Consider the following 20086-nt stretch of genomic DNA (forward strand, 5'->3'; position numbering starts at 1 on the left):
CAATTTGATTTTCACTGGCTTTGATTTCATGTGTGTTTATTTTACTACAATGATGGTCAATAAAGTGTACCTCATTGAATTTGTAAAACGCGGATTAGGATTATAGGACTAGTTTTAAGTCCAAAACCGATTTTTAATCAGTCAGTCCCACCTAGCGGTTAGTTTGAACGAATCAGCAACTAGTAACCGCTAGATGTAAATAGATGAAACTGATACATGAATTATTTTGAAATGTTTATTGAAAACTAATAGTTGGAGCACTGACCGACTGACAGCAGCATTCATTCACAATGAAAGGTAAGATGAATGCCTTTCATTATCCGCTAACAACGTTGTCGTTAGTTATAACGACAACGTTAAGAATGAAGAAAGTCATTAATTAATGACTATTCTATTTTAATTCAACTTTTTTTGTAGTCTACTAACTAATGTCTATTTATTAATTGATGAGACCTGTTTTTCTGGGATATTTTGCTTACTTTTTGGGGCACATACCTCATTTATGTCTTAACAGAATGCCAAAAATCGCGGACAACAACTGAATATCCGATATTATTCCAGTTCTGTACCGATTAGATGGATTGGCAAAAAGACTCCTTAAGTCCAGTTGAATGAGAGAGAAAATCCTCCATTTTGTGAAATTTCTTGGATTTGAACATTGTTACCATGCCTACGCCACCCTGATTTAGTTGTTGAGACCCCACAAGAAAAAAAACTTCATTTTGTAGGCATGGTGACAATGTAAAAATTCAAGAAATTTGGGGAACAACAGCCGCCTAGCTAGAGGTAATTAGGCTAGTAGACTACGGTCGGGTTAGTGTAGTAGTAGTAGGTAGTAGTAGTACACCATGATCCTCCCCCTGCAGGGATTCGCACCTGGCGGCATCAAGATTGGCACCACAGTACGAAACCCTTTCTGCCCTCACTAACTAGACCGAGTGCGCAGGCTGTTACATGCGCAGCTTAGATGATGTCATTATCAGCCAATCAGATATCCCGTTTTATTTTAGCGCGGGTTTTCTCATTTATTTTAGTTCTTCCGTGAAATTTACCTCAGCGTTTATGTGACAAGGTGTATAACAGCATCCCCGCTAGCTGAGCTATTCCTTACGGCTCAGCGGAAGAGCGTTGGCCTTGGACGCCAGGCATCGAGAGTTCAAATCTCGGAAAGGACAGATATTTCTTGCTGTTACATTTATACAATGAGTAATCTGATTGGTGCCGCAAGTTTTCGTGCGCTTGTACTGGCGCATCCGTTCACTGCGGTAGAGGTTTGTTCCGTGGCTGAGTGTAGTGATGCCATCAGGTTCAAATACACTCCGAGCCGAGGGAGGATGCATGATAGTACACAGGCACTCGTCGATGGGCTTGGGATACAGTTCCTTGGGTTTTTGATAGTGTATAGATCTGTGTTTTCAGTGGTTATTCTGCAATAAATCAAAGAAAAAACATCTTGCTACTGATACGTTTAAAAAGATAATGGCCATTGGCACCACGCATGGCCACATCACGAAACACTAACAAACTTCACTTTTCAATCTAAAATTAAATTTTATTTTATATGACACTTAGGCCTACTTGTGATATAACAGTTATATATCCTATAATTCCATCCGACTGTGAGACACTATCAATTAGTGAAACGTCTTTAGTAATATAAAAGACATTAAAGACGTTTCACAAACTTACTTAATCCTCTTCACCCCTTCAGGGACATAGGCCTTCTGGGCCTAAAGGCCGTGACGAACTTCTTCCACTTGGACCAGTCCTTAGCTGTGTGTTGAGCCTGGTGCCAGATAAGACCAGCTGAAGACAGTTCAGTGGTGATGGTGCGTTTTCTGGGGCAGCCATGCTTACATCTATAGGGAGGGGTCCATCTCAGTGCATTTTTTGGGATACGAGACTGATTCATCATCCTGAGGGTGTGTCCGAGCCGATTCATTCTTCTACGCTTAATCTTAACTCTAGTAGTGGTATGCTGTTCCTTTGCAAGGTAAAGGGCAGTTATGACAGCTATGTCAGAGAAAACCCAATGTTGAAACTGCTCTAATTGCTTACGATGAGGTGTGTTGCTGTCATTTAGGATCTTCTGAGATTTTGGACGCTGAGATATGCTACAAGATTTCCTCAATCAGGCTGTATAATTAGTAGGAACGGCTTAAGGCCCTAAAAATAGGCCTATAGCACTTCTTCACATTCCCCACTCTCTAGTTCAAGCTTGAAGTTTTGATAACTCTTTAGAGAAGGCAATCGCCATTGAAAATTCTGTTGTAATTACTTGTTTTCTTTTTGATATTCTTTAGTTATTGCGGCAAATGTTAAATGTAGACTAACAAATGCTGGCAGCAGTTATCGTAAATCTCTCACCGGCCCTCCGACCCCTGCAGCATCAACGCCAGAATGTGGCTCCCCCGCTGCGAGACTGACTTGTATCTGGAATTTACCCGAAGAATTAGTCGTTCAACTTCTCAAATCTTTACCTATAAAAGACTTACTAAATATGAGACAGGTAAGTCCCCCCCTCGCCAGGGTAGGCCTGCTCGGTCGGGAGAGCCGAAATTTCTCTTGGAGTGGTAAATAGCTGATGTATTCATTGACTTTATTTTGTAGGTTCATCGCGGGTTTCGCGATTTGATAGATAATAATTCGATTCTTTATCAAACTGTTTGTTTTTACGATCAATGGCCGTCGTCTACAAACATAAAACACTTCGAATTGGCGGCAAAACACAACAATCTGCAAGCTCTCATTAAATTAGGAGTGGCTTATCTGTATAACGAAGGCTGTAAGTATTGAATTAATATCATGGAACTTCCTGGCTATACAGTTTACTGGGACTTAGTGACTTTCGAATTCATGATGTTTCCCAGTTTGGAAATATTTTGGAATTTGACAAATTTTCCTCTAATCGTGGAAATTCATTTTAAACTTCATTTAGGACTTCTAGCATAGTTCTTGCGCAAGGGTATCTTTCTTCGGCAATTTTTTTTCTTTAATAAACCTTAGTCCACCAGTCCTCTGTTGACATCTCTATGATGCTATGATGGTGTATTTCCATACTTGGGAAACCCATGAAATATTTGGAACAAACTCGAGAATTTTGAATTCATGATGTTACTGACTAGAAACGATGTATCGTATAAAAATCACTGGTGTTTTATGCCAAAGCTGGTTTATAGTTAACTGGTAAATATTGATGTATTTCAGTACCGAGTGATGTGGAAGGGAAGCAGATATTCGCTAATGGGATACAAGCTGCCAGGTTATTCTGTCACGCCGAGAGTTTAACGGCGAATATCGACGCGTTCACCTGGTTATTTATCCGTCCGCCGTGGTCGAACACCGGGGCGTGTTGTAAAGAGTGCGTCTTCAAAAACATGGTCAACTACGTGCATGAGGTAAACTGATGGGATAGACGAATCACCTGCGTAGGGAGGCATGGGGCAGTTAAGCGGGTTACGACAAACCATCCGAAAAATGTCTGCATTCAAGAAAAAAAAATAATTTTTCCAAAATCGAATAAAACCTTGGATTTCTGTCCTGAAGATGCAGTGCTCTCCACTACAGGTGTTAGAGGGGTGGGCACCCCTTTTCATTTTTACATCAACCCCTCTAAAAATCAGCCACCCTTTATAAGATATCTGCCTGCCCCTACCAGAGTGGATTTCAATGTTCTGCTGAACGTTGCCTTGATTTTGAGATATATTGAGCTACTGTGAAAAATTCTTTAAATATTACCCCGAAATGAAGCTTAATTTTCTGCATTTTGGGGGAGAGTCGAAAGTCTTGCTACTTCAGCATCCCCTTCGAAATTCCAGTATATGGAGAACACTGCTATGTTCTTCTAGTCCAATAGGCCTATACTAAAGACTGTCATTGAACTATACAAAGGAAGCCTTGAACTTTAAGCGTTGCAGTCAAAACGCAATGTTATTACCTTGAGGCATTTTGAAAAGGTGCACATTTTAAGCTGAAAACAAACTGCCCAACTCAGTCAAGCAACAGGCCGGAGTATCGTCCATGTTCTTAGCCTATACACTTATTCTATATCAATTTCAGACTAATGATGCCGGCGTAGCGATGTGCGTCAGTAAAACTCTCAGTTTATTCGCCGATGAAGACAGTTTTAAACGAATGAACAGTTATTTACTGCGAGCGGCCAATCAGAGATCGCAGTCGGCATTGTTTACAATTTGGAAAAATAAATATCACAAAAAGGTACGCACCATCAACATATTACCATAGTTACTCATTGGTATCAGGACAATTGTCCCCCAGTTAAATCTTTTTAATCTTAAAGTAACACAGATATTTACTTCTAATTAATTACACAAAGTGAACTAACTCTAGCTAATTAGGGCAGCTAATTACTCTAGGACTGATTTAAAGTTTTTGATTGGCTGAAGTAACACAAACTAATTCCAATAAATTAGCCAACGTTAACTAATGCACTAATAAGTGGACTAATTAAATTTCCTTTAATTTTGTAAGTGAATTGTAATTACTCAAGGGCTGATTTAAAGTTTTTGATCTGCACACAACATATCAGTACATCTATATCTTATAAATCTATATTCAATTATATGCAAATGAATTTCTAAATAAAGTATTTAGGTGGTGTTATTCCAAATCAAAAAGGATTTTATTCGGGGGGAGGGGGGGCAATAGAATCTTACCCTGTGTTGCGCAGTGTTACTGACTATGGTCTCCACTATAACTGGTAGGTGCACTCTTTTGTCACTGTTGTTTTGTTTGTTTCTGTCTGTTATATCTTTGAACCCAGGACTGAGTTGATTATACCGTAGAGAACAAATAATGGAATATGATACTTTTTGAGATCTTTATTCAGACGCAGACAATGGCGTCCACACCAGTTCTACAAAAAGCCTCGACACGTGACCCCTATATCACAAAATCGATTGAACCCTGTGGCGGGGGGGCACTGATGCGGAAAACTTGGGGAATCAAAACAATCTTAAAGAAAATCGGGGAAAACTCAGAGAGAATAGAATTTGACAAATTTTAACAAAAATTCTGGGAATTCGAATTACTGTTAACTAATACTACATCGATATGTGATTTAATGAAAAATGAATGAATTTTAGCATTTTAAACCTAGAAATTTCTCTGACTGACTCCGGGCATTTTGCTTAATCACATGGAAAAATCCGGATTTGTAAATGGGTGTCAAGTCAGTGGCCACCCAGCTGTGGTAACTAGTTTATTGCCGGTTTCTCGCCGTAACTTGTAGTTCTGCGTTGTCGTTACAGGTTCTGGACCGCGGTGCTGAGTTGATGATCATGCGCGAGTTGAGAGACATAGCCGCGATGGGTTATACCCCGGCTCAATTAGCTCTCTGTCGCAACTACGTCTGCGGTAACTACGCCGGAATACCCCGTAATCAAGCCGTTTCAACCGTGAAGAACTTCATACAATCATCTACAGCTACTAGAATTAATTCATGTTATAAATTGAATAAAGATTTAACGCATTCGATGAGGTAAATATTTTTAAATCTGAGCATAATCTATAAGGAAGAAGATACTGATAGGATAGTTCTGGTTGATCGTTGATATTGTAGCTAATGTTCTGGTTGAATATTTGTGTTGCAGTTATATTCTGGTTGATTGTTTATATTGTAGGTATATTTTGGTTGCTTGCTTATATTGAATTTAATTTATAATTTGGTCATTTGTTTATATTGTAAGTATAATTTGATCAATTGATTATGTATTGGTTAGGTATATTCTGGTTGAGCATTTATATAGTTACGTATGGCTGCTTGTTTATAATCTAGGTTTAAAATTCTGGTTGTTTATATTATGGATAGTTTAATATTTATGGATAATTTGGTAAATTGTTAACATTGTAGGTATGTTTTGGTTTATTGTTTATATTGTAGAGGTATATTCTGGTTGTTAATTTGATCAACTGTGTATTTACATCATTGATTCATAGGTATATTCTGGCATCTAGTTTGAATTGTAGGGATAATTTGGTCAATTCTTTATATTGTAGGTATATTCTTGTTAATTGTTTATATTGTAGGTACATTTTGGTAGTTTGTTTATATTGTAGGTATTATTCTGGTTGATGTTATGTTGAATCATATTTTGTTTGTTTGTTTATATTAAAGGTGTAATTTGCTCAATTGTTTAATTGTAGGTAATTCTGATTGATCATTTATATTGCAGCTTTTATATTCTGGCTGCTTGTTTATCTGGTTGATTGGTTATATTGTAGGTATAATCTGGTCGATTGTTTATATTGTAGGTATATTCTGGTTGACTGGTTAGTAGAAGTTGCCAGTATGAAGAAGTTCTCCACCCGTACTCTACATGTGGCTATCAACGTCGTAGATCGATTTTTAAACGTTCATGATTTATCTCGGGATAAACTTCAACTGCTCGGTGTTTCAGCGATGGTCGTCTGCTCCAGGTATTACTATATCCTACAGTTACCGGTATCCGTCCTCGCCCAGGCCCGCCAGTGGCAAAATGGCAGAGGGGTGGCCCAAAATCTAAAAAATAAAGGTCTCTCCCAGATGATTTTTCATGCCAGGAAATGTCGTTTTTAGGCGCCCCAGAATTCTCACGCTGCGAAACATCAATTTATTCGCAATTTTCCAAACAAACTCAGACAGTTCATTGTCTGAGACGGAAAATGTGCGCAGTGACCTTCATATCTGAATAGTCTGCTATATCTTTATGCTCATCCATCGTAACACCAGCAACCTATAGTGTGAAGCAGCATCTCGCTATTCTGAGCAGAAAAACATGTTTTTGAAAAAAAAAAAAACTTCAACCCTGGCCTTCCCCTTCCGACTGCCTTATCACTGAGCAAACTTTTTTTTGTAGATATTTAGGCAAGGACATAATCACGATAAGGGAAGCTGCTTGGTTAACGGACAATACCTATAAATATGAAGATGTGGTGAGGATGATGGGTGAAGTTGTGGCGACTTTAAAAGGCAAAATACAGGTGACATAATCAGTGATGTGCAGCGACTCTGATAACAGTATCGATTGCTGATGTCTCTAAGATTTGTGTTTTTATTTCAGGTTCTTACGGTTTATGATTATCTAGAGTTATTCGAGAATCTGCTCAGCGATAGTTTCACCGATAGATGCCGATATCTCGCCGAATATATCAGCGAATTGATAATGCTACACTGTCAACTCGGTTGCTATAAACAATCTCAACTCGCCGCCGGTGCTATTTTACTCACTAATATATTCAACAAAACCGGTAAGTGACTTCACCGCGCGAAGCTAAGCAATTCGCGACCTGTGGAGGTGGCTCGCGGCTGTTGCGAACTGAGGGGGTATCAGACTACTTAGTCTGAGAGGGCAGCTTTGGACCACAGATCTATACAGTAGACTGCGCTGATTTTTTCGCCTGACAAAAAAATTCCTTGAAATTCCCCTTCTCCAATTCATGTGACGATGACCTTTCATCGCTTGGACTGCCCTGGAAATCCTGTAAGATCGGGGGCGAGCAGAGTCTACTGCCAGAGTGTTTGGTATTTTGTAACTAGCCGAGCGCCCAAGCCAGGGATGAGAATTTGTCGCTTTTTGGTGGTTTCCCGTTTTCGGTTATACCAATAGGAAATAAAAATTATGAGTGTTTCCCATATCATCCAACTCCGTTGAGAAAATGAGGGTAGGTTAGTGTGGTTAGTGGAAGCTAAGCTGAGTGATTGTCGACGTTGTTTCGTTAAGAAGTTCGGCAAGAATTAACTTCATGAGCGTTGAGTGCAGTGAGTCACTACACAGTCTGCTAGACAAGACAAAATCAATACTTGGTACTTGAGGCAATCGAGTGTATTCATTTTGTAGGCATTATACGTTATATCTTCTTAGTTTGCTACGTACGTGTGGGACTTCGATCAACACTGTTGAGAGTAAACAAAACAACGACCAATCAGCGTCCTCCTTACATTTCATTTTGATTTATTGTTGTAAAGGACTCTAAAATCGACCTCAACGCATGGCATATTCACATATTTTCGAGGCTTCGCTGCAGCGCAAAGAATCCCTGGTTCTCATCCCCGCGGACGGTGCGGTCACTCCCAACATTTGAAAGACTCGATGAATGCGTTACGCACCTCTTTACCCAGTAGCAGATAAATATAGAAATTCACGCTGTAATTACAACTCTGTAACACGGAGAATCCGCCCAGTATAACGTCTCTGATATCCGACGGCATAGTAATGAATACGGTAGCGGTGCTGGGCATCGTCGCTGCAATAAACACTACCGTTACGGTAACCAGCATCACCGTCGTCTGTCGAGTCTTCGCCGATTTACCGCCACCCGAACCGAGGTCGGATTGTTTGAATAATCTCGCCACGATCAGTACGTTGAACGCGGCCGTCAGCGATATCGGAACCATGAATAGATACACGACCGAGAACGTGAATACGATCTGCTGTTGCCGGCGGTGGTCGTAATGACACCCGGCTTTCAGCGAAAACCTCATCAGAATTATACTCTGCGGAGTGCAGACGAGCCAGTTCGCGACGAGCACGATAGCGACGACTGCGCGGGCGAACCGGGGCGTGCAGACGACGCGCGTCGACAGCGGAAATAAAACGACCATCAGACGCTCGAAGCCGATTACCACGATCAGCCACGAGCTGCAGAATACCGACAACCGAAACGAGAACTCGTACAACGAACACTGGGCGAAACTCGTCAAATGCACTTTCGCTAAGCCGGCGACTTCAAACACGTAGCGCAAAACGGGCATCAAACACAGTCCGATCGACGTGCCGAGATCGCATGCGGCGAGCGCGGCCAGATAATTGGAATACGAGAAACGCCGAAACCGTTTTCTGGTCATTATTAGAAAACTGGAGACGTTGCCAAATGCCCCGAACGCGAATATAGTCGTCGACGCGATCGTCCAGATTCGAGTGTCTCCCGGCAGATGAGATAAACCATTCAATACGATCGACGAGATATAGGCGTGAGCTATAGATGAGGGAGGAGAGGATGATGAATTCATGTCTGAGTTATCTGCTGCTGGTGTTAGGATAAACTCCTCAAATTCACTCTGAATCTCTCTCGGTTATCAATTAACATACTCTAAAATCTTTTAATCGAAATCAATCTCAACATTCAACGAAAGCACTCAACGCAAATCAATATTGATTTCTAAATGCATTTGACTGTTTCTTTAAAATGGTTTGATCGATATTGCTTGAAGTATAGAACTCTCTAAAAGTGTTTTAAAAATCATAGAAATATTAATAAGTATCAATGGATAAAAGCTAGACTTCTTCAGTGCGGACAAATAAGCCATGTAGTAGCATCCAATCCATGGGCCTGGTGGAAGAACTTGAGCCATGTTTTAGTTTTTACACATGAGGGTACCCAAAGCCACCTCTTTCACTAAAATCTAGTTCTAGGTGGACTTCGTTTTCACATGGGCCCAGAATGTTTTATCAATGTATGTTTGGTATAGACATATGAAGTTTGTTTGTTTTTTCTTTTTAGAATGTTTCTGGTCGAACAAACTGCGGGAATTTTCCGGATATTCGATAAATGATCTCGTGAAATGTGTAATACACATACATGACAAATGGTACGTTTTACAACAGCAGCAAATTCTATGAAATAAGGCCAATTACTGCACCCAATTTCTTATATTCTCTCGGCAAAGAATGCTAACCTGATGGCATCGAGACTCATCAAGGTATGATGAATGCGCAGCACAAGACAAGGTGTGCAGGTGCATTTGCGGTCATTATTAGCCATTCACATTAAGCCTGGGTTATTCCATTTGTAGTTTTTCCTTAGCGATTATACAACAGGTTAACCTGGGTACTTGGGCAAATTAGGATAGGGTTTTTGCCATAGCAATCCCGATGCCATGGAGTTCTCGGTCCAGAACCCTCTGCAACTAGGCGGTTCTAAACTTCCCTTCTCGGCGCTGGTATCTGAATTTAAACTGGATCATTTATGTTCATTTTAGTTTTGTGAGTAGTAAAATGTTAGATCACAGATCGGTTGAATTGAAGGCAGTAAAACAGCGATATTCGGATCTATCATTGAACTGCGTCAGTGAAATTCAACCACTTCAAACCGATGACTTATGCAATCTGCTCACCACACATAATTACATGTAAGTATTCCAGTGCGTGAACAGTGGTTGGGAGAGTTAGTAGATGAAATCCTATACAGTGGTAGTTCGCCAGGCCCGTGTTGAGCTTTTTTGAGGGGCAGCTCTATTTCAAGTAAAGGAGGGCACTTTACTATTGAAGAAGACAGATCTTGAATATAAAGTGCCCGGGTACAATGAATCATTTGAGAATGGATACTTTTGAAAAAACATGATAATGGTATCCAAATTTAGAAAATCTTGATCAAAAATTTTTTTACACTGACCTTTTGATGGGGAACATTGAAAATTTTAGGGGATTCGTCCGCTCTACCCCCGAACCCCCTCCTCGACCTGGGCCTGTACGCTGAGGTCGGGGCAAGATCGTCAACAATCCTTCACCCACCTTTTGGAAATATCAGAAAACTGAAACATACCTGTTTACACTGTTTACTGCACTACTTAAAAGCACCTTTGAACATTAAATCAGTAAAATTGGTGACATATAAATATCATTTCATCATGATGATCATCATCATAGTATTTCATTAAGTAATATGAATTTTGATTATAGGTCTCCTAGTAACATTAGTGAAGGACACGTGTCAGTAACACCTCAAGTATCGAGCAGCGGTGTATCAAAGGTGTCCTGTGGTAGTGTATCTAGTAAGGTATCCGGCAGGGAATCCTCGGTATCCGGCTACGATGCTGATTACGAAGATGAATCGTGTTCAATCATGGAATACGAGGGTAAATGAAACATTTCAATCTTCCGAAAATCTCTATATAAACAATCTCTCATTTCATAACGATCTGTGACTTGATTATTTTGCAGATGAGGATCCTTTGGTCGATATTCGCGAGAAACACGACTCTCCGACGGAAACACACGCGAAGGCTCGCGAGAACGCAACATTCCACAACATCCACCATTCCTCCTTCGACAGATCTCAAACCGACCAATCAGCCGCGAGTAGCTCAATTCAAATCGACCAATCGCCCGTGTCGCCTCGTCAAACGAACCAATCGTATTTGAACATACATCGTCAGCTGTCGCGATCTATCACAGCGCCCCCTACCTCGTCGTGCGTAACTACTCCCGTTTCGATGGAAACGAGTCGAGCGTCCATAAACTGGTCTCCGCATCCGGCGGTTGACGACGCCGACGAACGCGATATTCTGAACGAGTTGTCAACGGTAGCGTTTTCACCCGCGCGTCGTGACAATACCGCGTCGTCCCTCGGCGACATATCCGGTAGACATAATATACCGGCGATGAGGCTCGCCGAGGAGAGTCAGCGGACAACTCATCATCAAACTCAATCCGTAAAACGCAAATGCTCCGTCTCATTCGATGAATCGTCAAACTGTCCGTGAAATTTAATAAAATTGCAATAACCGAACTTCAGTAGACTCTGTGCGAGAAACTCGGATATCGCTGAATTCGGACACATTTTTTTTAACGGTTCCGGACGATCCGACGTCACTTGAGCGAAGTCTACTGTATTAGTGAATCATGTTTTCGTCTGTTTCCGGTTCTATTCAAGCAGCAGTTGGTCGAAAGTTGATCGAAGTTAACCAGCGGATAACTGACATAGTGATATTTAAAATTGTATCTACGTGTCATATTTGCTCCCAGCTAACCCCCTGCTCAGTAGATTATGTCTGTGTTGCATGTGATTAGTAGTTTGATAATGAAATGAATGTTGAATGCACCTCTTCTTGTCCATTCGTGTAATATTGGGAAATGTTTATGGTGAATGAATAATGTTTGCGTCGCGTTTTTTTGATAATGCTGAAAAATGAATGTCGCTTTTGAGTTGAATCATAAATTTCTATAATCTTTGTACAGTCGACTCTCGATTATCAGCCACCCTCAGTTTCGCCTAAATTTTAAATCTTTGTAATACAAAAATGAGAGTTGTGAATTAAAATGATGTTTTTTTATCTGCCACCCTCGACTATCGGCCAATAAGGTGTAGTAATATTAATATTTTATTCATCAATATATGTACGATATCTTAAAAGATTGTTGATTTGACATCACCGGTTCTGCATAATTGAAGGACATCCCCGAGTCTTAAGGCTGCAGCGTTTAACCATTTCAGTGCGTCTACAGCACAGTGTGGTGTATGAATCGGTGATGGATTTTGCGAGTACACTGCACTGTGGTGTGTTGGTGTAATTATCTCTCTTGAAAAATGGCAGCACCTGTCAAACATAGTGAAATATTAGTAACTAACGATACACCACACCGCAGTGTAGAAGCACTATAATGGTATTCCCGATATTCAACACACTAGGGCGGAATTTTTCAAAATTTTAAAATTATCTCCAGCACTATAAGGTCATATAGTAGTCAGCACTGAAAGGGTTAAGGGAGAACGCTCTAAAAAAGAAAATACAAAATCCACCTCTAATCGAGGTCAACAAAACAATGTTTAGGGATCATTCATTTATTACGTACGCATAAAATTTGAATTTTTCAACCCCCCTCCCCCTCTATATGCTAAATCGGCCATTTTTTCATATACATTAAGCATTACAGTACGCAATTTTACCTACCCCTCCCCCTCCCCTAATGCGTAGGTAATAAATGAATGACCCCTTACAATTACAAAAAGTGAAATAATAATAAGATATGCAAACAGAAAACAAATAATGATGATTATAGATATTATATGTACCCGCATATTATGATGATTTGCAGCATGTCCCAGCTAACGTATACGTATCAATCCAAATTTGGATTAGACATTTAATACGATAATTTCACTTTTACCCATAAAATTCGTATTAATGAGGCTCTACTGAGTGATCATTCGTCTCAACCGTGGCGAGTAACTGAGAGTTGACTGTAACTCATATTTTGATATATTTTTTTTTCAATGATAGTATGATTGTATTAGTTTGCGCAGGATGCATTAGTTTATTCAATGCTGTATGTTTTTTCTACTAAATGTTTATGAATTCGATTGATTTTGAATTTGAGTCTTGTATTAATATGATTATTGTAGCCAAACATGAAAAAAAAAACATTAGGATTTCGTCATTCTTTATTTTGTTACGAATAAAAAAATGAAAAATGTGTTCGAAGCTATTGCAGTGATTTTGTTTTCGTCGGATTTCACAGATTGTGATTGGGTTTTACAGTGGGCTCTGCCTAAATTTGGGACCTTCATTTTTCTACCGAACTATGCAGCTACAGGTTTGAAGAACCGCGAAAATCGATGGATAAGAATAGGGCATTTTTTTATCCTAACGAGGGGGTCAAGTGGCATCACTTAATTTCGGACATCGGCCTTCTTCAAAAACCATATATTTTTACCAGGTTAGGATACACATAGGTTTTGTATCCTACTTTTCACAAGTAAAATGAGAATAATCAGTGTCAAACTTCGCATTCATAGTGTTCAACGGTAACGCACGCTTTAGTGGAGCGTGATTACATGAATTAACAACCAACAAAGTACGCGAGATAGATATAAACTACATGGACCTAAACCACGTCAGTAAAGCCAAGGGGGCTATGTTCGCACCCGATTTCCCTCATGAATGTTTTCTAAGCTTTCGTTTTAAAAACAGACCAGATGTGATTGTCTCTGTACATAATACATGTACTACGCTTTAGTTTCAACGCAATGTGCATTTGGTTTAGTTTAGTTCAGTTGACTCCGCCTAAACCGGTACAGTGTTGGGACTTCATTCTACCGAATAAACGGTTTGAAAAAGCGCAACATCCGAACGAGTCCTTTTATAGACTTGACGTTTTACGTTCTCATAAATTTCACGACACTATCCTCCGTTTCGGTTCACTTGTGATGCACTTTCGTAATGAAAATTATGACCAAATTACGTCCAATGAGTGACAGGGCCTGATATGAATCACTAACACAAATAGAAGATCGATAATGTTGAATAATACAGTATCGAAGGTGAGGAGCCGTTATGGTTTAGTCGCAGAATCCTGGACAGAAATGTAGTCAAGATTATGACAGATACCGGTACAGGGACGGATTTAGGGGAGCACCGGGGCACGTGCTCCTCCCCTAAAAGTGTCAGTTAAAAAATCTGGACCAACCTAGGTGCAAATGTAAATATGTTGTTCTAAAAAAGATTGATACTATGATCTTGTTGTTTTTTGCCCGTTAGTGGATGGTTGTGTATTTAAAGGATAATGACATCAAGATGCCTATAAAATGCATCCAGTGGGCTTCATCTTAAAAGATCCCCTGGCGAAGGTCCCCCAGAACCCCCTTTCTGACCAGAGATAATCTGCCCGAGTTCATTCGTGCTTCCCCCCCTAAGTCACCACCTTTTTAATCCGCCCAGGATTAGGCTAACTGCGATAACACCGAGCCATTTTCTACTCGGCAAGACGAATCTGAACCTTCCGCCCGAAGTGTTTGACAATGATGATTTGAACGCCAGAAAGCGATGGCGACAAGCCCAGGCACTTACTAATCAGTACTGGGCCCGCCGGACACGGGAGTATATACCGACACTTGTCCAGCGAACCAAAAATGAAAGACTGCAAGCCGAGACCTACAAATCGACGATGTGGTACTACTCGCCGATGACAACCTGCCACGTGGCCAGTGGCCGCTCGGACGCATCATCAATGTCCACCCTGGAACCGATGGACATGTCCGGTCAGTGTGGAACTCAATACGACAAGCGGAGTCGACAGGCGACCAGTGACGAAAGTTAACCGACTCGACGCCTGAACTGCTTGCCTCGTCACTCCGATAACTTATCGCGAACTCTCGATATTGGACCGATCATCGATAAACCGCCGATTGTCAATATTTTCGAACAATAACGCGTGTTCGTGTATTTTCTTGATTTTCCGCATTTAGACTATACCCGACTTTGGCGCGGGAGGATGTGGTAACCGTTACAACAGTGTTCTCAAAACCAGATGGCCACAGTCCACGTGGACCTGGTTGCCACCGAGATTGCGTGTTAGCGTGGACCTGGTTGCCACCGAGATTGCTTGTCAACTATGCAATCTATGCCGTGCGTAATGTGAACCCGCGTAATATAATCGTTTACTACGGTGGCTGATTCGATTCGGGCCAAGTAAGAAAAAAATTCCGTGCAATATGCCGCGCAAAAAAATGTATTGCGTCGTTTCTGCGTCCGCTTCTGCGCGCCGCAGAAACGCGCCGAAACGGGCGATTTCTCGTTTTTGGCGCCCCACCGAAACGAACTTCGTTTCTTCGCCCGTTTCTTCGCCGCGAAGAGACGAATTTTACCGCGCATAAACGCGCCAAAACGAGCGCAGAAACGAACTTTCGTTTTTGCACCCGTTTCTGCGCGGTCATTTCTCGTTTCGGCGACCCGCAGAAACGAACTTCGTTTCTTCGCCCGTTTCGTTTCTGCGCAGAAACATTGCTGTTTTACCACGTGACACAGTTCCGGGGCCAAATACGAAAATCATCAAAAAATCATCGAATACTTCTAAGATCAGCTTTCTCACTAACAATTGATTAACTAATGAGAAAAGCTGATTCGAATTTGATTGAAATGAAGCGGGAAATTGAAGCAAGGTAACCCAGTGCCACTGGCGATCCTAGTGGATCATCGCAACTGTAGCGATGCCGGTATCCCATTGATTGAGTTTAGGTTTTTTTTTCAATAAAACTTCCTTTAATCGATGGTTTATTTATTCTCCGCTAAAGTCAGCTAAATGTATCCTTTGCAAATGATTTAATTCAAATTCATTTTATTCTCACTAATTGACGAAAAGGCGGTTGGTTACTAGTACGTTAAAATATTCGAGTTGGTTTGTAAGGGACGCTCAATCCAAAAATCAAACGAAATTAACCATCCAAAATTGAAAACAGGGATGATCCCTATTTTAAGATCAAAATATTCGAGTTAAAAACTACGAAAAATTAAAGATAATTTTACTTTACTAGTCTTTCAATTTATTGTTAAAGACATTCGGCAATAATATTCGATTTCGGGAACAGATACGCCCAGCTTGGTAAAGTAAAGGGCACTTTAGCAGGCTGCGATTAGAATGAATTATTGAAATTTGGAAATGACCTTACAACGTCACGTGACGTTGTGATCTACTTATCGAGAATACACGTGCCATCGGGACTCATGCACCACGTGGTAAAACAGAAATATTACCGCGCAGAAACGAAACGGGCGAGGTTCGTTTCTGTGAGCGCAGAAACGGGCGCACAAGTGCAGGTTCGTTTCTGCGCCCGTTTCTGCACGGTAAATTTCGTTTCTGCGGCGCGCAGAAACGGACGCAGAAACGAAGCAATATATTTCATGCGCGGCATATTGCACGGAATATTTTTTTAACTTGGCCCGAATCGGCTACCATAGTTTACACATGTATAATATTGCTTCTTAACGAGTTTAAGACTGTGTCTGTTCTCGCGATCGTTTTTTTTTTTGTGTGCTTTATTTAGTAACATTTTGACAGTTCTGTAAAGTTCTGTAACATTTTTAACAGATTGCAATCTTAATTAGTTTCTAGCCAATTTTGTATAAAAGCCGTAGCAATTTCTCTGTAAAATCAGTTCATCTTTGTAAGCCCGATGGTGCGCGTCTCTGCCAAATAAATAGCTCTCGTCTATACTCCGAAGAAAGTCTTGCAGTTACGTAGTAATTTCATGACCAAGTGACAGGACGACGACTCTGCCTTGCTTTGCAGCTTCAAGGGACAGGACGACGACTCTGCCTCGCTTTTGCTGCTTCAACCGGGGAACTCTCCGGGTTGACTCTGTCCGACTCGCTAAATTGCCTCTGCCTGGTGACCCGCCTGGCTTCTGCTTACCTGGTGACCCGACTAGCTTCTGCTTCAGCCCGACTTTGCTTTGCTTCTGTCCGAGAACTCATACAGTCCTCCTCGCTCAATCGTTTCCTTCGCTCCCCATCGACTGTCAGTGGAGTGAGCCCGAAACCCCAGGTGAAGGACCGAGAACCCTTCCAACATTAACTGGTAAGCCGCGAATGTCTGTTTGTATGCTTCTGCCTTCGCTGGGTGACGAATCAAGGACTTATCGGTCGTTTCTAATCGGCGGTAGGCCATGAAAAATGATCCGTATTTCATTCTGGTCCCTCCAAAATGGAAATCACTTAAAAAGATGTCCATTCAACGAAACATTTCACTTCTGAAAAATCCCTACTACTCAATAGAATTAAAGGATTGCCACGCGCGCGAGCGATTACCTGTGTTTTTACCGTCACCCAAAACAGAAAAATCACATCAAACATGTGGTTATCGAGATATGTTTTATTCAAGTTTTAAAAGTTTCTCTGTAAAGTTTATTCAAGTTTCTCTGAGAATCCAGTTAACACAAACAAAACAGTCACAGTATGAACTGAAGCTCACCGAGAAACATCGACAACTACAGATAACTAACAATGACACGTTCAAATCGTCTACCATTTCTCCTGATTTTCACATATAAGTAAATCGTTATTTACGATGGTAAATATTTAGTTTCGTTAAGTAGAGATAAAAGAAATTTTTTTAGTTTAGATATCCAGAAAAAAAATTTGAAGTTGAAAACATACGTCGAATATTCGATTGGCGCGTAATCTCAAACTTATCGCTTACATGTGTTGACTATCCGGTTTGATAAATCTTAAATCTACCGTATTTGTAAAAAGAAGGTGTTGAGATAAACCAGCTAGTAACTAAAGCAATAAATCAAATAACATAAAATCTAAGTTACTTAATACCTTATGATGAGTAAAAGAGAGAATTAACCAATGAAAAAAGAATAGTAAGAACTGAACAAATGATTGAATGAAATTGCATTAGAACTTCGTTACATCGAACTTCACGGGACCTGAAAATCTGTTCGTTGTAACCGATAGTTCGTTATATCCAGTATTAAACTAGTTTAATTGTCCGTCTTGGGACAAAATTGTTATATCCGAAGAATCGTTGTATCCGAGTTCGTTGTAACGAGGTTTCACTGTAATCCTAAGTTACAAGATTGAATTAGAAAAGTAAACAATTGAATATGAATCGTAACTTGCTAAAACATATTTCGAGATTATTTCAAATTTTCAATTCTTGACTCCGATAAACGTTACGAGAATGATTTGTCCGATATCGAACGTACAAAGAGAAGCGATTCGTGGCATCCGCATGCGGTATCCATTATGCGGGAACTGGAAGCCACGATCCAAGATGAATTGGCCCGGGATTTACTGGTCCGGTTCTCAGTGAGACCAGAGTCGAGTTTGGCCCGTGTCTAATTAGCGTGTTCACGCGTTAACCACTCACTCAATACTTAAATGCTATCAAGATGCTGTGGCAAGCGAGGTGAGTAATTTCCAGAACCAAGTAGCATTAACAGAGGGATAATCAGACCCGTGCTGAAATTCGGCCGTGTTATAAACCTGTACGGGCCGATTTGGGATGTGCGAACGGTTGGCCCGGGCTAATCTGGTACGGGTCAAACTTGGCGCGGGTCAAACAAGCTCGTGTGATCGCGACAGTCCATTCATAAACTTGAACCTACCATTAACCGATGAAGTGTATATTGAAATTTTGAGGAAACCAGCGAAAATCATTTGCCACATTTTAATCTGCACTGTTATTCTGCAGCCAATCGCGCAGTTCACCGAGGTTTTTATCTACCCAAATTTTGTTACTATACGCTTTGTTGAAAGCTGTGTCGAAGAGGTGCGCGTCATCACCGATATCCTGCTTGTTATCATCGAAAAACTTTTGCAGCTACAAAGATATCAATAAACGAGAATTAATCGCGGCGTCAATTATCCTGAACCCAGTTCCGACTTTGAGACATATTCTAATTCCCTCTTAATTTGAATGACTAGTTGATTCGTTTTTGTGAAATCGGGTCCAGAAGTGACACGAAAATCCAAATTTGAGATTGAATCTTTGTTTAGGTATAAAGATATATGAGAGTTTAGTGGGCTCAATACATTAATGTACATAGAACATACCTTATCAACTTCATCTTGTGATCGCATATTCTCTGTTATTGAATCTACGATTATTAACATTAAAAAACCATCGGCATCTCTAAAAATAAACGATATCAATCATTGATTCTTGTGTTTGCAAGACGATACATCTCATATATCCGGGTCTGAGGATATACTATTTCAAAAGGTTCTCGTGGTCTAAAAATGATTCATAGAGATATGGACTGCCTATACCATTGGTCACGACAGGTGTCTTTCTGTCAAGCCATTTTTTGCCTTACCTTTCTTTGATAGTGTCAAAATTGTCAACAAAAAACGTCCACGCCAGTTCACGTCCTAACCTGCTTCTCCAAGCGACGTGTCTGATGACGTCATACGCATATTGAGAATCGATTATATTTGTATCTAACGAGTACTTCAAATATCTAAAAACGATGAAGATAATAGTTAGAGATACCATCAACATAGATCCAGTGAGTCGATAAGACACAATATCCGAGTATGATTATATAATTCCAGTTAATTTCAATGTCTAAGTGACCTTCAAGATAGTATGAACTTTTGTTTAAAGAGAGGTGAGTTCATGTAAGGTCAATAAACAGATGCATTATTTGGCAAGACTAGACGCAACAAAATGATTCTCAGGATTTCATAGAGGCTACGTAGATAATGGAGACCGATATAAACGATATAGATTAAGACAACTAAAAAACAGGAGTTAATATTACGTAATTGATTTCTAACTCGCACAGCAAGTTTGTGGATTCGAATCAAAGGTGATAACTTGGCTATAAAGGTGAAGGCATACAGTGTTCCCTGCCCTGGCTACTTCCCTACCATTCCAGTGTTTCAAGTTAAATGATTAGGGCCGTGGTAGTTTCAATTTTAATCAAATAATTGAATGATATTTGAAACATTTGACTGAATTTGACCAAATTGTACCTGGTTAGAGTATCTTGATCCTGGCTACATGTTAAGGCACGTCTGTATGTTTCTTTTTCCTCTCCATTGTCCGAAGCTACCATTTGTTCATAAACGAAATCCCAA

General features: G+C 40.4%; 2 protein-coding genes across 2 annotated transcripts; one reads left to right on the top strand and one right to left on the bottom strand.

Annotated features, from left to right (window-relative positions):
• Window positions 1-290: 290 nt before the first annotated feature.
• LOC141904399 (cyclin-F-like) lies at window positions 291-11523 on the top strand. Its single transcript, XM_074792983.1, has 13 exons — window positions 291-297; window positions 2304-2509; window positions 2611-2785; window positions 3208-3398; window positions 4060-4218; window positions 5271-5500; window positions 6274-6438; window positions 6858-6981; window positions 7062-7248; window positions 9502-9589; window positions 9980-10129; window positions 10680-10855; window positions 10941-11523. The coding sequence occupies exons 1-13, from the start codon at window positions 291-293 to the stop codon at window positions 11480-11482; spliced, it is 2400 nt and encodes a 799-aa protein (XP_074649084.1). The 3' UTR covers window positions 11483-11523.
• Window positions 11524-18671: 7148 nt separating this feature from the next.
• Window positions 18672-20064, bottom strand: LOC141904400 (thyrotropin-releasing hormone-degrading ectoenzyme-like). Its single transcript, XM_074792984.1, has 4 exons — window positions 19982-20064; window positions 19321-19464; window positions 19058-19136; window positions 18672-18824 (listed from the first exon to the last, which is right to left on the bottom strand). The coding sequence occupies exons 1-4, from the start codon at window positions 20062-20064 to the stop codon at window positions 18672-18674; spliced, it is 459 nt and encodes a 152-aa protein (XP_074649085.1).
• Between the last annotated feature and the right edge of the window lie 22 nt (window positions 20065-20086).

This window comes from Tubulanus polymorphus, chromosome 4, assembly GCF_964204645.1.
Source record: "Tubulanus polymorphus chromosome 4, tnTubPoly1.2, whole genome shotgun sequence".
Classification (NCBI taxonomy): Eukaryota; Metazoa; Nemertea; class Palaeonemertea; order Tubulaniformes; family Tubulanidae; genus Tubulanus; species Tubulanus polymorphus.